At 43.4% G+C, this 19,599-nt stretch overlaps 1 protein-coding gene across 3 annotated transcripts in view; it reads right to left on the reverse strand.

Moving 5' to 3' along the window:
• Positions 1–1,398: 1,398 nt before the first annotated feature.
• sun2 (Sad1 and UNC84 domain containing 2) overlaps positions 1,399–19,599 on the reverse strand; it is an 82,280-nt gene continuing 64,079 nt past the window's right edge. For 2 of the 3 annotated variants that reach the window (XM_078237542.1, XM_078237541.1), the window contains 4 exons: positions 14,118–14,233; positions 12,836–13,003; positions 5,494–5,586; positions 1,683–2,004 (listed from right to left, as the gene is read on the reverse strand). In XM_078237542.1, the coding sequence (XP_078093668.1) occupies positions 1,894–2,004; positions 5,494–5,586; positions 12,836–13,003; positions 14,118–14,233 (488 nt within the window). In that variant the 3' untranslated portion in view covers positions 1,683–1,893. Of the gene's footprint in view, positions 2,005–5,493; positions 5,587–12,835; positions 13,004–14,117; positions 14,234–19,599 lie in introns of all 3 variants that reach the window. The other variant, XM_078237540.1, reaches the window with a different exon arrangement.

Raw genomic sequence — 19,599 nt, forward strand, 5'->3', positions numbered from 1 at the left:
CTAACAAAATAATTGATTTATTTTCTCCTTATGCTAAATATATTGATGAATGTGACTGTATTGCCTTAATGTTATACCCACTGCTCATTTACAGCCAATACAGTCATGGCGCTTAAGAACATAGGTCAGATAGACTTTTGTGTACCCTTGTTAAAATTCAATTTTTGAGTGCTTTTCATTATATTCTTTGTCCTGGATCTGGAATTTGGGAAACACTCGTCCCAAATTCCTTAAATTACAAAAAAGATACAGACAGACTAGGGAACATTTTGGACTTTGCACCATCCAAAATGCTGAAAATACTGGTTGGCTAAAAACTTCTTCTATAAACCCATTAAATAGTGTAGCTCAAGGGTCAAAATCATATTCCCAAATAGTTGCAAGCATTGTGTTAACACGTTAACAGAGCCTCACCAACCATTGACTGAGGTGATGAAAGTGGGCATATCTGACACCAAGAATCCTGGAAAAGCATTACTGAACATCGCACTGAGCAGAAGAGCCAACTGGTTATATTACTGGATTTACAACCTGAACGGTCACCATCTCACTATTGGCAAGTTGATCAGACGTTGATTAAAATAGCTGCTGGAATGTAAGATCGCAGTTGATTCACCAATGTGGTTCAGAAAAGGACCCATCACCCCAAGCCATTCTGAGTATATGTAACTCGGGTTCTGATGTGGTGGATTCTTAATGCATTCAACGCAACTAGAGATAGACAACTCTTTGTTTTGTCTGTGTTGCCCACTTCCCAAGAACAAATATTAAAAACATATCACTTTAAAATGTTTAAACTTTTTGAGTTTTGACAATTTACGCTTGCTCATGAACATCTGACCTTGAAATGTACATTATTAAGAATTAGGATTCATATAAAGATGTCAGGAATTTTAGAGGGCAGTTATAGTTCTTCCATATGTCACACTAAGGCAGGAAGGTTCCTTGTACTGTTGGGCTTGCACAATATTTCCAGTTAAGGGAGCTCTGATGGGTGAAATAATATTTTTTCTGTTACAATTCAGCTCCAATTAATCATCTTAGTCATATTAGTCCTGAGAAAATAGTTGTGTAATTAGACAAGTGACCAGAGCTGTGGTAACTTAAAAGTATGCTTAGACAGTGCCAACAGCATATTCTTGGCAGATGCAATACTTGCACTGGTCCATCCTGATACTGGGACATGTATGGGAGTTGGTATCTGAATATCTGGCAGGTGCAAGATAACTGTCTCCATATGAATACAAACAAACGTGGTCATTTGCAACCTCTGTACATGATCTTTCACCAGAGTGAAAGCCTGGCTGCTTTCACCAAAAGGTGAGTTGCTTTGTTTGCCAGTGTGTTCTCATATTTCATAGTCGCAGCTGACAGGAACTCAATTTTCAATTAGATGTTATGGACTTATAATTTGCATGTCTAAATCACTTGCAACAACAGAACAAAAAGTTTTACATTTCTCAATATAATCCCAGGATCCTTAATGTGAATGGGTGCTTGGGCTTTGCCGCTAAGATGCACAGGTTGGTCATATGAAGGGTGTCTTGTGAAAGGGAAGATTTCCCAAACACCTGGCATCCAGCAGATTTCATCCTTCCATTCTTTGCCGATTTATTCACATCTCAGGTTATAACCTGGAAAGACAATCCTGAAATTGCGACAAAGTTTCTTTTCAATATTTTCTAGTTCCAAATACCTTTGTTATTCTTCCCAGAACGAAAGTGCTTTTGTTCCTTATTTGCAACAAAAAAAAACACAGCAGAGCTAAGTTTGAGCGGCAGAACAGTCTCCAACACTGTAGATTCGGTTGTGGGGAAAAAATAAAGACAGGCCAGGTCCTTGAAATGCTGCCCAACATTTCCTACAGTGCAGGGTAGTTGTCTCCCAACATTACTACACCGGCTCTCCATGGACACGGAAACGATACAGGCAGGTGTACTCTGGATGACCCCAGTTGCTATTCACCCTCAGCTCAATGACTTGAAACGCTCCGAGTTCCTTATTCTGAAAGGTAAAAATAAGCAAAAGGACATTAGGGCAGGCAATGAAACTACCACTTGTAGATCAGTCAGCTGGCAACAGGAGTTAGCTAGCAACAGGAATTAGCTGGCAACAGGAGTTAGCTGGCAGAGATGGGTGGCCTACAGACTGAATTTACATCAAACTATCACATCTCCTGTGATTCTGCTCGTGGAATCAGAGGGGATGCTGTTCTATAACAACTTGCATTCAGACAGCGACTTTAACCTAGAGAAAATGTCCCAAAGTGCTTGAGAAACATACAGTAACCAACAAAAGGAATTTCAGCCATAGGTGGAATATCGGGTGATGTCAAAAGCAATCCATGCAGTGCAGAGTGAGGGTGATTCAGAACTTTCGTGCAATTTTCATGACATTTCCTTGATGGACTCAACAGAAGGCCTGGACTTTTCTTACACAGACATGCAGTCAGCAAGTTGCCCAGTGTTCAGTGAATGCTAGCAGGCAGTTGGTTGAACCAGGATTGTGGGGAGTGGGCTGGGTGGGTGGATGGAATCTGACAGGTCCAAGGGCCTGAGAGGATAAAACTTTATGAATTCATTTTCATCACTAAATTACAAATTTCATAACTAGGTTTAGGGACTTTCTTCAAAACGATGAAAAATTTTCCCTAGTGAATCAAGCCTTGTTAAATTAACCGTGAATATCTTTGTCAGTCAAGGTGACGTATACTTTCCATGCACAACAAACATGGGCTAGATTCACCATTTTTAATATGAATTTAACTTTCAGATAAAACTTGCACTTTATTGAAAGTAAAACTCTAGCAGCTGTTCCTTTAACACTGGACTATACTAACACTGGATACGAACACGAGCATTCAATGAAGACTGAACAAAAACGCAATGGGGGGAATTTTCCCACCCCGCCTGCCACGGGAATCGTGGGGGCGGGGGGGGCAAACACCCATGTAAAGGTCCGTTGACCTTGGGCGAGATTTTCCAGTTTTCGGGCGAACATGTCCGGAAAGTCCGTCCGCTTGTTTTTTCCACAATAAAGAAAATCCCTGTAGCTATTAGTGTGTGAACCATGTGGCATGCCAGTACACTTAGCTCTCCGAGCCATGCTCAGTGGAACCAAATTAATGTCAAATATTTACAAGTGAAATTTAACTTTTAAAAATACCCGTGCCACCTTTGTGCTTAGGAGGCTTATGTTAATGGCAAAGCAGCTGACAGGATAATCATGGCCTCTTTTACTAGGAGGCTCTTTAGTAGGCTTTCTCTAGATGCAGCATTGTTAGCTGACAGCAGGTTTCATGCTGCATTCATTTATTATGAATTGCCGCTATTATTATTTTCACATTTCAAAATAGCAACTTCCCCCATCAGTGGTTCACATCAATAACATCTGGATATCTTTGCTCAAAAAACACATTACTATCCATTCTGCACAGATATCCAATCAGCAGTAAAAATGTTAACATGAACAAATCTATCACAAACACAATAGCCGGACCAATCAGCAGTAAGATCCCACGCATATTCCCACTGAAGTGGAGAAAAACATAAAGATGGGTACCGAACATAAAATGGCTGCCTGGCACATAAAATGGCTGCCTGGCACATAAAATGGCTGCCTGGGAAAGAGACATTAAACAGGCACTGACTTTTAGCGCAGACAGCTACTTGAAATTAAAACATGCAGGACAGACAGTTATTTAAAGTTAAACATGCAGGAATCAGATACTACAGGAAACCAGTAAGGGCTTGAGGCACTTTTGAGATAAGGACAGACCTAGGACAATAAGGACTGATAAAGAGATTAGCCATAAATGGGAACGGGAATACATAAATGCAGGAAAACCAATTACTGTATGTATAGACCGAAACTAAGTCATTGATAAGTCACTGAAAGAGGAAATATATCCATTCTATGAAACAATGCGATGTTAAAAACCAATGTCTGTATATGTCTGGCTGTAACGATGTGTTAACTATCGATCCTACTCAACTGTAACAATGTGTTAAATGGCTAATGTCCGGACTATCCATTGTCTGAAAAGTATAAAGATGAACCACTCCTATTGTATCATTGAGAGAAGGTAGCTGCCTAAAGTACTGCGGAGTGCCAGTGCCTTTTCTCTACGAAGCTTTGTCAAATAAAACTGTATTGTCGAACCTCCAGTCTGACTCCGATGGTTTTCCCACAACACCACCCTCATATGTAATCATCTCTTTCACCTTTTCCAGACATTCCTCCGGATGACAGGTAGAGTACACTGCCCAAAATGTCAAGGCCTACCAGTTCTTCTGAGGAACTCTTTTAAGGTTCTGAACTCTTTCAGGCTAAGGTTTACATAACATGGTATAGCCAGAAAATTGCCCTAATCTCCCCCTCAATGTCAACAAAACAAAGGAGATAGTCATCGACTTCAGGAAGTGTAATGGAGGGCATGCCCCTGTCTACATCAATGGGGATGAAGTAGAAATGGTCAAGAGCTCCAAGTTTTTAGGAATCCAAATCTCCAACAACCTGTGCTGGTCCCTCCATGCGGACGCTATAGTTAAGAAAGCCCATCCAACGCCTCTACTTTCTCAGGAGACTAAGGAAATTTAGCATGTCTGCTACAACTTTCACCATCTTCTACAGATGCATCATAGAAAGCATTCTTCCCAGTTGTATCAAGCTTGGTATTGCTCCTGCTCTGTCCAAGACCGCAAGAAACTACAAAGGGTTGTGAACGAAGCCCAGTCCATTACTCAAACCAGCCTCCCATCCATTGACTGTCTACACTTCCCTCTGCCTTGGAAAAGCAGCCAGCATAATCAAGGACCCCACACACCCTGGACATTCTCTCTTCCACCTTCTTCCATCGGGAAAAAGATACAAAGTCTGAGGACATGTACCAACCGACTAAAAACAGCTTCTTCCCTGCTGCCATCAGACTTTTGAATGGACCTACCTCGCATTAAGTTGATCTTTCTCTGCACCCTAGCTATGACTGTAACACTACATTCTGCACTCTCTCCTTTTCTATGTGCGGTATGCTTTGTATAGCGCGCAAGAAACAATACTTTTCACTGTGTACTAATACATGTGACAATAATAAATCAGATCAATGTTCTCTCCTAATCTGTTTTTGAAAATTAAAATGAATCATTGTCACTGTTTGAACCCCTCCAAAGCCTTTGACGGGAGCAAAAATCCAAAAGCCAGTGTGAAGCGAACACCTCAACAACGAAACCTAGAATCACATCTATCATCAATGTGAAGCAAGCATCTGACCAATCATAAAACATTTATAACATGCCAGATTTCAGTTCTAAAGTATGAGTTATTACATTGCAAAGTCATATTTTAGGAGAAAGATGGGTAAATATTTGAAGCAAAGGAAGATGCAAGATTATGGGGAGAGAGTAGAGTTATAGCATTGTTCTGTCAAAGAGCTGTCACTAATACAGTGGGCTAAATGGCCCTTTTCTGTTCTGTAAACTTCTACATTTATATTACCTGGACCTGAAAAGTTTGTATCGAGTCTCCATCCTGGTCATACGTGTAATGTCCTAATGGCAGCCCTTCTTCCCGAATCTCTTCATCTAGACCCTGTGTGGAAGCAGAAATTAGCATAGAAATTAACTAACCCTTCATTCTACGAATGCAATTTCCCACATCGTGAAAATCATGCTCTATCCAGCCCCAGACTACATCATATAATTATTCATTGACCTTGAGGGTGAAGTTCCCCTCAGTAATAAACAAAGAACAATACAGCACAGGAACAGGCCCTTCGGCCCTCCAAGCCCGCGCCGCTCCCTGGTCCAAACTAGACCATTCTTTTGTATCTCTCCATTCCCACTCCGTTCATGTGGCTATCTAGATAAGTCTTAAACGCTCCCAGTGTGTCCGCCTCCGCCACCTTGCCTGGCAGCGCATTCCAGGCCCCCACCACCCTCTGTGCAAAATATGTCCTTCTGATATCTGTGTTAAACCTCCCCCCCCTCACCTTGAACCTATGACCCCTCGTGAACGTCACCACCAACCTGGGAAAAAACTTCCCACCGTTCACCCTATCAATGCCTTTCATAATTTTATACACCTCTATTAGGTCACCCCTCATCCTCCGTCTTTCCAGTGAGAACAATCCCAGTTTACCCAATCTCTCCTCATAACTAAGCCCTTCCATACCAGGCAGCATCCTGGTAAACCTCCTCTGCACTCTCTCCAAAGCTTCCACGTCCTTCTGGTAGTGTGGCGACCAGAACTGGGCGCAGTATTCCAAATAGAACCAACGTTCTATAAAACCGCAACATCAGACCCCAACTTTTATACTCTATGCCCCGTCCTATAAAGGCAAGCATGCCATATGCCTTCTTCACTACCTTCTCCACCTGTGACGTCACCTTCAAGGATCTGTGGACTTGCACACCCAGGTCCCTCTGCGTATCTACACCCTTTATTGTTCTGCCATTTATCGTATAGCTCCCCCCTACGTTAGTTCTACCAAAATGCATAATTTCGCATTTATCTGGATTGAACTCCATCTGCCATTTCTTTGCCCAAATTTCCAGCCTATCTATATCCTTCTGTAGCCTCTGACAATGTTCCTCACTATCTGCAAGTCCAGCCATTTTCGTGTCGTCCGCAAACTTACTGATCACCCCAGTTACACCTTCTTCCAGATTGTTTATATAAATCACAAACAGCAGAGGTCCCAATACAGAGCCCTGCGGAACACCACTAGTCACAGGCATCCAGCCGGAAAAAGACCCTTCCACTACCACCCTCTGTCTTCTGTGACCAAGCCAGTTCTCCACACATCTAGCCACCTCCCCCTTTATCCCATGAGATCCAACCTTTTGCATCAACCTACCATGAGGGACTTTGTCAAACGCTTTACTAAAGTCCTTATAGACGACATCCACAGCCCTTCGCTCGTCAACCATTCTAGTCACTTCTTCAAAAAAACTCCACCAGGTTAGTGAGGCATGACCTCCCTCTCACAAAACCATGCTGACTATCGTTAATGAGTTTATTCCTTTCTAAATGCGCATACATCCTATCTCTAAGAATTCTCTCCAACAACTTCCCGACCACGGACGTCAAGCTCACCGGCCTATAATTTCCCGGGTTATCCTTCCTACCTTTCTTAAATAACGGGACCACATTAGCTATCCTCCAATCCTCTGGGACCTCACCTGTGTCCAGTGACGAGACAAAGATTTGCGTCAGAGGCCCAGCGATTTCATCTCTCGTCTCCCTGAGCAGCCTGGGATAGATTCCATCAGGCCAGGGGGTTTTGTCAGTCTTTATATTCCCTAACAAACCTAACACTTACTCCCTTGTAATGGAGATTTTCTCTAACGGGTCAACACTCCCCTCCGAGACACTCCCAGTCAACACATCCCTCTCCTTTGTGAATACCGACGCAAAGTATTCATTTAGGATCTCCCCTACTCCTTTGGGCTCTAAGCATAATTCCCCACTTTTGTCCCTGAGAGGTCCGATTTTTTCCCTGACAACCCTTTTGCTCCTAACGTATGAATGATTTCATGGTTAAGCATTCCATTTGATACTCTTGTCCCTAAAAGTGGCACCAGGAAGAACTTAATTCCATGTTAGCGCAGAAACCAAATACATGTGCATACAAATTTATTGGGATATGCCATGTGTTCCTGCACATGTAGGATACAAGTTATAATAGTTTCATGAGCAAATGCTCTGATATATTTGTGGCTGCATTTAAGCCCTGAATAAAACCTGTAGCTTATTCACTTTAGTGCAGATAGGCACCGTGGTGTCAGTCTGTATACCAGATGCCAGTGCTGTTGAATCAGTGAACAGAAACAAAATAATCTATACAAGTTAACACATTACTAGTTGTATTTTCTGAGCAAAAGTACTGCCTGGGAGCTGGAAATAAAACCAAGTTAAGTTTACATTAGTTGTGGTGTTATAAGGCATGTAGTTTGATATTGATCCTTTGATTTTTCTTTTAGCGGTAATTGTTCTCCAAAGTTCCATTTCTATTCCATGAATGCTCTGCCCGAAGGCAGATCCTTGGCTGACTACTTCACAGAATAAATGCAGGAGGAGGCCATTTGGCCCATCGTGTCAGCACCAGCTCTCCCAATGAGCAACTCACTTAGTTGCTCTAGCAACAACTAGACTTGGAAGTTGGTGTGCATTTTGGTGATAGTGACCACAATTCGGTTACGTTCACCTTAGTGATGGAAAGGGATAGGCATGAACCTCGGGCCAGTGGTTTTAGCTGGGGGAAGGGTAATTATGAGGCTATTAGGAGAGAATTAGGAAACATAGGTTGGACTAGGAGATTACAGGGACTGGGAACGTCCGACATGTGGAGTTTTTTCAAGGAGCAGCTACTGCGAGTCTGTGATAGGTATGTCCCTGTCAGGCAAGGAGGAATTGGTAGGGCTAGGGAACCGTGGTGCACCAAAAAAGTTTCTTTGTTGGTTAAAAAGAAAAAGGAGGCTTATGTTCGGATGAGACGTGAGCACTCGGGTAGTGCACTAGAAAGCTTTAGATTGGCTAAGAGGGAGTTGAAGAGCGAGCTTAGAAGGGCTAAAAGGGGACATGAGAAGACTTTGGCGGATAGGGTTAAAGAGAATCCTAAGGCGTTCTATAGGTATGTCAAGAACAGAAGGTTGGTTAGGGCAAGTTTAGGGCCAGTTATAGATGGCAGAGGGAAGTTATGTGTGGAACCGGAGGAGATTGGTGAAGCATTGAACCAATATTTCTCTTCGGTGTTCACGCAAGGGGACATGAATATAGCTGAGGAGGACACTGGGTTGCAAGGGAGTAGAATAGACAGTATTACAGTTGATAAGGAGGATGTGCAGGATATTCTGGAGGGTCTGAAAATAGATAAATCCCCTGGTCCGGATGGGATTTATCCAAGGATTCTCTGGGAGGCAAGAGAAGTGATTGCAGAGCCTCTGGCTCTGATCTTCAGGTCGTCGTTGGCCTCTGGTATAGTACCAGAAGATTGGAGGTTAGCGAATGTTGTCCCATTGTTTAAGAAGGGGAACAGAGACTTCCCCGGGAATTATAGACCGGTGAGTCTCACTTCTGTTGTCGGCAAGATGTTGGAAAAAATTATAAGGGATAGGATTTATAGTTATTTGGAGAGTAATGAATTGATAGGTGATAGTCAGCATGGTTTTGTGGCAGGTAGGTCGTGCCTTACTAACCTTATTGAGTTTTTTGAGAAAGTGACCAAGGAGGTGGATGGGGGCAAGGCAGTGGACGTGGTATATATGGATTTTAGTAAGGCGTTTGATAAGGTTCACCATGGTAGGCTTCTGCAGAAAATGCAGATGTATGGGATTGGGGGTGATCTAGGAAATTGGATCAGGAATTGGCTAGCGGATAGGAAACAGAGGGTGGTGGTTGATAGTAAATATTCATCATGGAGTGCGGTTACAAGTGGTGTACCTCAGGGATCTGTTTTGGGGCCACTGCTGTTTGTAATATTTATTAATGATCTGGATGAAGGTATAGTTGGGTGGATTAGCAAATTTGCTGATGACACCAAAGTCGGTGGTGTGGTAGACAGTGAGGAAGGGTGTCGTAGTTTGCAGGAAGACTTAGACAGGTTGCAAAGTTGGGCCGAGAGGTGGCGGATGGAGTTTAATGCGGAGAAGTGTGAGGTAATTCACTTTGGTAGGAATAACAGATGTGTTGAGTATAGGGCTAACGGGAGGACTTTGAATAGTGTGGAGGAGCAGAGGGATCTAGGTGTATGTGTGCATAGATCCCTGAAAGTTGGGAATCAAGTAGATAAGGTTGTTAAGAAGGCATATGGTGTCTTGGCGTTTATTGGTAGGGGGATTGAATTTAGGAGTCGTAGCGTTATGTTGCAACTGTACACAACTCTGGTGCGGCCGCACTTGGAGTACTGTGTGCAGTTCTGGTCCCCACATTACAGGAAGGATGTGGAGGCTTTGGAGAGGGTGCAGAGGAGGTTTACCAGGATGTTGCCTGGTATGGAGGGGAGATCCTATGAGGAGAGGCTGAGGGATTTGGGATTGTTTTCGCTGGAAAGGCGGCGGCTAAGAGGGGATCTTATTGAAACATATAAGATGATTAGAGGTTTAGATAGGGTGGATAGTGATAGCCTTTTTCCTCTGATGGAGAAATCCAGCACGAGGGGGCATGGCTTTAAATTGAGGGGGGGTAGTTATAGAACCGATGTCAGGGGTAGGTTCTTTACCCAGAGGGTGGTGAGGGATTGGAATGCCCTGCCAGCATCAGTAGTAAATGCGCCTAGTTTGGGGGCGTTTAAGAGATCCGTAGATAGGTTCATGGACGAAAAGAAATTGGTTTAGGTTGGAGGGTCACAGTTTTTTTTTTAACTGGTCGGTGCAACATCGTGGGCCGAAGGGCCTGTTCTGCGCTGTAATGTTCTATGTTCTATGTTCTAGTGTCATTCTTCCTTTCCCCCATAACTCCGTGCATTCTTCCTTTTTAGATAACAGTCTCATTTCCTCCTGAATATTCCCATGAACCTGCCTCCACCACACTCCATTCCAGGCCCTCAACATTTGATACGTAAAAAATTTTTTCCTCATGTCACTTTAATTTATTTGGCTAACTACTTTAAATCTGGCTTCTTATTCTCAATCCTTTCACAAGTGGGGACAGTTTATCCCTATTACTCTATCCAGATCCCTATTGATTTTGAATATGTCTATTAAGTCTGCTGTCAGCATTCTTTTCTTCAAGAAAAAATCTCTAATCTGCCTTCATAACTGAAGTTCCTCATCTCTGAAACAATTCTCATGAATCTCTTCCGCACCCTCTCCACAGCCTTATTGAAGTGTAGCGCCTAGAGCTGGACACAATACGCCAACCGAACTAGTGCCAGCTTGGCACCCTGGCACTGCCCTGCAGGGGAGTGATTGGGGTGTTGGGGGGGCACGGGTAGCGCGGATGGGGGTGCCGGATTTAGGCCACAAAGTTGTGTTGGCTATACCTAGCAGAGACTGTGACACATCTCTGCTGCTCTCAGCCGGCTTTCTGACGATTTAGGGCCCGCCTTCTGCTGCTATCAGCCGGCTTTCCAGTGATTTGGGTCCTGCCCACTCCCCCTACTGGCAAGAAATGGGTTTCAGGATTTTTTTCATGCACTGAGTGCATAAGATTTGACATTTGGACTCGCCAAAAAAATGGATCCGAAACTCTCCCATTTTCACACTTGTCCTGGACTTAGAATTTTATTCAAAAGATTGCCCCCACTATATTTCAATCTTCTGTTTTTTTATTTATGCATTTTTCTTAAATAATGCCGAGGAATTTTGTTTCCCTTATTGACTTCTGTCTTGATCATTGGAGGTACGATGTAGTTAGGAGAGGGAAAAATGCTGAATACTATAGCTAGGTTGTGGTGTTGGATGGGGAATACAGTTTATCAAACCTGCTTTAGGATAACGAATGGCAGCATTACACAGTCTCGGTAATATATTGGAAAGTTTTGTGAAGTCAGTGGCACCCTGCTTTGGCTGATGTCTGCTTCTTCTGATGCACAATCCATCTCTTGCCTTCCCAATTGCAGTCCTTCAATTGTTAATGAGATGTTAATTATATCTTTAAGGTACACAGGTGAAGGGCTTGTTCAATTAGGTACCTAGAGCACTTATAAAGAGAGATGGTTGGAATACAGTGGTAGTGGGTAGGAAGCAGAGGTATGTAATGCTGCATTCTGTAAATAAAGCTATTACCAAGAAAAGTATTGGTTTCAGTTTCATACTTCACTGACTGGCTTGGGATAGAATTAACATTACCCATCTCCCTCATTTGTTACCAACACTTATCCACAGTGATGTCTCTTTGGTTCTACTGCATCCATTAATTGCCTACTCCCATCAAAGAACAAAGAACAGTACAGCACAGGAAACAGGCCCTTCGGCCCTCCAAGCCTGTGCCGCTCATTGGTCCAACTAGACCATTCGTTTGTATCCCTCCATTCCCAGACTGCTCATGTGACTATCCAGGTAAGTCTTAAACAATGCCAGCGTGTCTGCCTCCACCACCCTACTTGTAGCGCATTCCAGGCCCCCACCACTCACTGTGTAAAAACGTCCCTCTGATATCTGAGTTATACCTCGCCCCTCTCACCTTGAGCCCGTGACCCCTCGTGATCATATTCTCTTTACTTCACTTCTCATGCCCTTTCTACCCTTTTACCTTCTTACCAGCATTTGATGCTCTGTATTGTCCACTCCTCTTCCTCCCATTTCAACTGTTTGTTCAATCATCCCTCCCGATAGATTTCCTCCATCTGAACACCCCTATCTGTTCGCCCCCACTTCTATCTCATTCCTCCACTTCCTCACTCTGGCAAACGACCCCATTCCTCTACTCTTGCAAATATCTGCTAAACCGCCTCTTCACTTGACCTTTATGCTTCTCCTCTGTCATGCCCTATCACCTTTTACACCCCAATGCTCTCTCTCCCTTTTTTTTTACCTCCTTGCAACTCTGCATGATTCCCATCCTCTTTCTCCCCTCCATCTTCATTCCTTAGCAGGGCTGGAAATTAGCAACATTAAAAGAAACTGAATGCCATCATGGGTAAAGGTGCGGACTGCTGTCCTTTCAGAATGTATGTTCGAGACTGGAGTTTAATAATTAACAACTCATTATAGACTACACTAAAACCATTAACAATGAAAAATGTGATCTTGTGTGAGTTTAAATAGCATCAGGCTGAATATTTAAACACATTTAAGAATCCATTGCCTAGTTACTCTGTGCACTTGAGTCCAACAGCATTATTCTGGATGCAGGCAATAATAAATATGTGCTTACATTTGACCTCGGTTTCACTTACATGAACAAAAAAGTCTCGTGGTGCGCTGCTGATTGATCCATGGAGAGCAACTGACTTTGGAATGTGCTCTAGAGTAAAGGAGGTGGGTCTGATCTTGGCAGCAAGCTGGATGACAACAAATCCTTGGGAGCCTTTAAATGCCCAGCAGTTCCCTGGATGTACATCAGGCTGTAGGAGAGAACAGGGCAAAGATAATTAGTAAAGCATAGCCACTTGCAGCAGTTTTTCCATTGAAGGTTAGTTTAATTTTTCTCTCTGTAAGATACTTTGATTTCCTCTAAAGCCAGGGAAGAAACAATCATGGGAGCTATATGAATTTGCTGATGTCTCTCTCTCTCTCAATGACAAATAACTACTTGTACTAAAATAGTACCTGTAACATAAAATGTCCCAAGGTGCTTCACAGGAGTGTTATAAAGCAAAATTTGTTCCCAAGCTTTACCGGGTAAATTATCAAAAGCTGTATCAAAAAGGTAGATTTTAAGCAGTGCCTTAAAGGAGGTAGAGAGGCAGTGAGGTTCAGGGAGGAAATTCCAGAGCTTAGGACATAGGCAGCTGAAGGCATTCATCAATGGTGGAAGGATTAAAATTGGCCCAGAATTAGAATGCTGACACCTCAGAAGGCTGTGCAGCTGGAGGAGGTATTAGAAGTACGGAGCAGCAAAGCTATGGACCAATTGGAAAATAAGAATGAGAATTTCAAAATGGAGACATTTCTTAACCAGAAGCCAATGTAGACTAGCAAACACAGAGGTGATGAACTTACTGTCAATTTGATTACAGGCAGCACAGCTTTAGTAATCTCAGTTTTTCATAGGGTATTACATGGGAGACTGGCCAGGAGTTACTGGAACAGTCAAGACGAGAGGTAACAAAGGAATGATCGAGTGTTTCAGCAGCAGATGGGCTGAGGCAGGGGTGGAGTTGGGCAACGTTATGGAGGTGGATGTCGGTCGTCAAAGGCTACAGAAGCATCAAGAAGAAATAGTTTACTTTTGTCAGAATCACATGGAATGATTCTTTTGAATTTGATATTGTGGCAAAGGTGGAAAACTGAATGAACAATTCAAATATGAAGTTGCGGGAAAACTTGGTTGTCAGCAATTGGGGACGATGCCTATGCAGCTGAGCATAAAAGGGAAAAAAAAAAACAGGCAGGAATTTAGCTCCTAGTCATTACCTGAGACATTGCTAGAATGTGTGTGTATCCAGGGATGTTTACTCCAGCACAAGTCAATGCTTTCAAGATAGAAAAAGGGGCAACAGTTTGAAGAATGTGTACCTGAATGACAGCTCTGGGAGACTGGGAATAGTACCACAGTGGGACTCCAAATAGGCTAAGTAGAGCGGTCTTGGTCTCAAATGTCTCTGAGCAGCGGGTGCTGATTACACTGGCACCTAACAAAGGAAACAAAAATACAAAGTACAAAAATGCAAAGGTACAAAGTTCACCAATAATTCCTCAAGAAACATTAACAGAGCAAAACTGGTACAGGGACTAAAGAAGGTATTCAATGGCAACTGGATGCAAAGAAAGAATTTACATATAGTGACTTTTCATGTTATCGGTAGTAGTTGTTTTTTTATAACGCAGTCACAGTTTTCTGGAAAACATCAAATGCTAAGCTAACTTGTACACAGCAAAGTTCCACTGTGCTTAATGACATGATTACAGAGCCCAGTTAAAAGTCTTTCAGGATGATGTAAATGTGTTTATCTTGAATGAATGACCAATGTTTCAAATGGAGTTGATTGAGGAAGCAATGTTGGCCAAGAAACTGGAAGAACTTCCTACCCATTTAGGACTGCCACATGATCTGCATCCACTTGACCATTTAGAGGATGGCCTGTTTGAATACCTTATCTAAAGTATTTTTGTCTAGTTTTGGCTTGCTGGCTCTCACTTTATAGATGTGGAGATGCCGGCGTTGGACTGGGGTAAACACGGTAAGAAGTTTAACAACACCAGGTTAAAGTCCAACAGGTTTATTTGGTAGCAAAAGCCACACAAGCTTTCGGAGCTCCAAGCCCCTTCTTCAGGTGAGTGGGAATTCTGTTCACAAACAGGGCATATAAAGACACAGACTCAATTTACATCAACCGGGATATTGGGTTCATGTCACACTATTTGTAACCCCCACAGCTTGCCTGGACCTGCAGAGTTTCACTGGCTGTCTTGTCTGGAGACAATACACATCTTTTTAGCCTGTCTTGATGCTCTCTCCACTCACGTTGTTTGTATCTTAAAGACTTGATTAGCTGTAAGTATTCGCATTCCAACCATTATTCATGTAAATTGAGTCTGTGTCTTTATATGCCCTGTTTGTGAACAGAATTCCCACTCACCTGAAGAAGGGGCTTGGAGCTCCGAAAGCTTGTGTGGCTTTTGCTACCAAATAAACCTGTTGGACTTTAACCTGGTGTTGTTAAACTTCTTACTGTGTCTCACTTTAAATCCAGTCATAATACTTAAGGGGCAATAATTTGGCAGGAATTCTCGCAATCACACTCCATAACTTTAGCAGAAACCTGGAAGAAATGGAGCCCATTGTAAACATACTAGTGTCAGTAAAATTGGCACTATTGTGCTCCTTGAACAGGAACATTAACGTGTAAATTTTAAACTGAATTATTGTCCTTTGGGATCAGATATTTATTGTTTATTTATTTGACTCGATAGCCATAATCAGTCTGAAAGGCGTGCTGGTTAGGTGCATTGGCCATGCTAAATTCTCCCTCAGTGTACCCGAACAGGTGCCGCAGTGTGGCGACTAGGGGATTTTCACAGTAACTTCATTGCAGTGTTAATGCAAGCCTACTTGTGACACTAATAAATAAACTTTAAAAAAACTTCAAAAGTGAGCTCCATAAATTATGAAGCTTTGTTGTGCTCAATGGAACTCTGCCTCTCTACCCATGATGACATCAAATAATTCCCCTTGCTAAACACGGTTAAATCCATTGGCCCAAGTACAACATTATTAAGGTCGTAAGAACATAAGAAATAGGAGCAGGCGTAAGCCATTTGGCTAGTTGAACCTGCTCCACCATTCAATAAGATCAGAGCTGCTGATCCACAGATAGATGGATTGGCCATGCTAAATTGACCCTAGTGTCAGAGGGATTAGTAGGGTAAATATGTGGGGTTACGGCAATAGGGCCTGGATGGGATTGTGGTTGGTGCAGATTTGATGGGCTGAATGGCCTCCTTCTGCACTGTAGGGATTCTATGATGATTCTGTGGTTCTATGAACTCCACGTTCCTGCTTGCCCTTGTTAGCCTTGACTCCCTGATAGATCAAATATTTGTCTGATTCAAGCTTAATATATTCAGTCACCCAGCCTCCACTGCTCTCTGGGGAAAGAGAAGTACTGAAATTAATGATGCCCTGAAAGGAAAAGTTCCTCATCATTTCTATCTTAGATGGGAGATCCCTTATTTTTAAACTGTGCCCTTTAGATTTAGATCTATTAATGCATTCTTCTAAGCTCCAATGAATATAGGCCCAACCTGCACAAGTTTTCATTACAAGACAACCCTTTCATCCCAGGGGTCAACCTAGTGGACCATCTCTGAACTGCTTCAAATTCTTCCTTAAGCCAGGGGATCAAAACTGTGCACAGTACTCGAGGTATGGCCTCATCAATGCCCTGCATGGCTGTAGCAAGGCGTTGCTACTTTTCTATTCCATACCCTTTGCAATAAAGGCCAACATTCCATTTGCCTTCCTAATTACTTGCATGCTAACATTTTGTTATTTATATACAGGGATATTCAGATCCACCTGAATTGCAGCATTCTGCAATCGTTCTCCATTTAAATTATATTCTGCTTTTCTAATCTTCCTGCCAAATAGGACAAGCTCAGATTTTCCCACATTGTGCTCCATCTGCAAAAACTTTTGCCCAGTTAACCTATTGATATCCCTTTGCAGACTATTTGTACATTTCTCACTTGTTTCTCTTTGCATCATTAACAATAGTTGATGACAAAGCACAAATCCCTGCAGCACTCTTTAGCCCATTAGTTCTCCTAGTACTTTTTCTCTAGCGATTTGTGATTGTTTTAAGTTCCTCTCTCCTTTTCTTGGGATACTCTGTTTTCTACAGCAAGGAGAGATACAAAATATATATTCAAAGTGAATTTTTAAAATTCATTTACGGATTGGGGGAAAGAAAAAAAGTCGCTGGCTCGGCACAGTGGTTAGCTCTGCTGCCTCACAGCGCCAGGGACCCGGGTTTGATTCCCGACTTGGGTCACTATGTGTGTGGAGTCTGCACGTTCTCCCCCCCGTGTCTGCGTGGGGTTCCTCTGGGTGCTCCGGTTTCCTCCCACAGTCTGAAAGACGTGCTGGTTGGGTGCATTGACCTGAACAGGCGCCGGAGTGTGCGACTAGGGGAATTTCACAGTAACTTCACTGCAGTGTGAATGTAAGCCTTGCTTGTGACCAATAAATACATTTTTAAAAAAAGCATTTATTGCCCATCCATAGTTACCCTTGAGGAGAGGGCAGAGAGCTGCCTTCTTGAACCGCTGTAGTCCCTGAGGTGCAGATACACCTACAAATGCTGTTAGGGAGGGAATATCAGGATTTTGACCCAGCAACAGTGAAGGAACGGCAATATATTTCCAAGTCAGGAAGGTGAAAGGAACATCCAGATGGTGGTGCTGCTTCTCTTGTCCTTCTAGATGGTAGTGGGCTTGGGCTTGGAAAGTGCTGTCTAAGGAACCTTGGTGAGTTCCTGTAGTCCGCCCTGTAGATGGTACACACTGCTGTCACTTTTTGTCAGTGGTGGAGGAATTGAATGTTTGGGTAACAATCAAGCTTTGTCCTGGATGGTGTCGAGCTTCTTGAATGTTGTTGGAGCTGCACTCATCCAGGCAAGGGGAGGATATATTCCATTACACTCCTGACTTGCGCTTTCTATACGGTGGACAGGCTTTGGAGGGTCAGGAGGTGAGTTACTTGTTGCAGGGTTCCTAGCCTCTGACCTGCTCTTGCAGCAACATTATTAATATGGCCAGTCCAGTTCAGTTTCTGGTCAATGGTAACCTCCAAGATGTTGATTAGTGGGGATTCAGCCATTGAATGTCATGAAGTGATGGTTAGTTTCTCTGTTGTTGGAGATGTTCAGTGCCTGGCATTTGTGTGACGTGAATGTTTCTTGCCAATTGTCAGCCCAAGCCTGGCTTTGCCCAGGTCTTGCTGCATTTGGATACGAACTGCTTCAGTATCTGAGGAGTCACAAATGGTGCTGAACATTGTGCAGTCATCAGTGAACATCCCCACGTCTGACCTTATGATGGAAGTAGGTCATTGATGAAGCAGCTGAAGGTGGTCAGGCCTCGGACACTACCCTGAGGAACTCCTGCAGTGATGTCCTGGAGCCGAGGTGATTAACTGCCAACTACCACATCTTCCTTGTGCCAGGTATGACTGCAACCAGTGAGGGTTTTTCCCCTGATTCCCATTGAGTCCAGTTTTGCTGCCGTTTGTTCCTTGCTATTTTGAGAAATATATCCCTCATTTGTACCTACTCCTACGCTGCCCTTGTGATATACATGGTAGGCATTATTGCTACAGTTCATTTCCCCAGCCTGACATCCAGAAATGACAGACTCATGGATCAGCACAATGTCTAAAATCAATTAATATGTTCCAAAAGTACCTACAACTGCACTTCTATTAAAGGAGATTCTGCTGCAGATGGACTAGTTCTGTGAAATAGTCTAACACCACTGCACAGAGAATTGTTGTTGGATTCCTCCATCCAATCTGAATGTGCCCCCGTTTTCGGCAGGCAGGAATGGCAGGGGAGGAGGAGAATCGAGAGGGTCCCTGAACAGCTTTCGCATTGGCAGAATTTCCTGCTCAGTTGTCCCCACCAATGACATAATGGGGTTCCCTCCATGAAACGTCAGAAACCCCATTACCATATACTTAGTGGGTCTCCCCGCTATATCTTGCCCCTAGATGGGGATTCTCCCCGCACCCAACAGTATGACGTCACATGGGGCTTGTAAAATGGGAACCTGCCGAATGGTCCCCACCACGGGCGCATGGCTAAGTACAGCCACCGAGGAGGGAGAGGGTCATGCCCAGCAGTACCCAGACACTGCCAGGTGGTAATGCCACAACTGCCCAGGAACTGCCAGTGGGCGTTCCCTGTTGGGGGGCGGGGGGGTGTTTTTGTGCATGCGTATGTATGTGTTGCCTGTGGGAGAGGAGGGGTTCCCTGTGTGCATGGGGGGGGGGGGGGTCTTCGTTTTTTTGGTTAAATTGGGGAACCCTTTAAAAAAGGCACCCCAATCTCTTGAAGGCTGAGATTGCCGCCTGGGTGGGCTTTGCCAAGGTAACATTGTGGGACCTGCCTCCAGCATTCTTATTTAAACCATGTTTCAAAAAATATGGTGGGAAAAGCCGGCAATACAGGCAGCGGCTAGCACACCATTTTTCCCGCTTGAGTTGATACTTAGACAATGAGAAAATTCTGCCCAGCAACTTTCTACAGTATGCAGGTCCTGGATAGCATCAATCCAAGAACTCTGGAGTTGAGGATGGCTTTGAACTAGCCCTCCACCCAACTCTTGCTGTTTTAATCAGCATCTGCACTTGCTGTTCTAGTCATGCTGTTAGTTATCAACATTGATAGCTAGTTCCAAGTTTAAATATGAATCTCTTGCCAGTAATAATTCCTGATCTGAAGCATCAAGGGGTGATTCTGCCTCATCAGTGGAAATGAGATGTGTGGGTGAACCTCAC

Source organism: Mustelus asterias, chromosome 21 (assembly GCF_964213995.1).
Source record: "Mustelus asterias chromosome 21, sMusAst1.hap1.1, whole genome shotgun sequence".
Classification (NCBI taxonomy): Eukaryota; Metazoa; Chordata; class Chondrichthyes; order Carcharhiniformes; family Triakidae; genus Mustelus; species Mustelus asterias.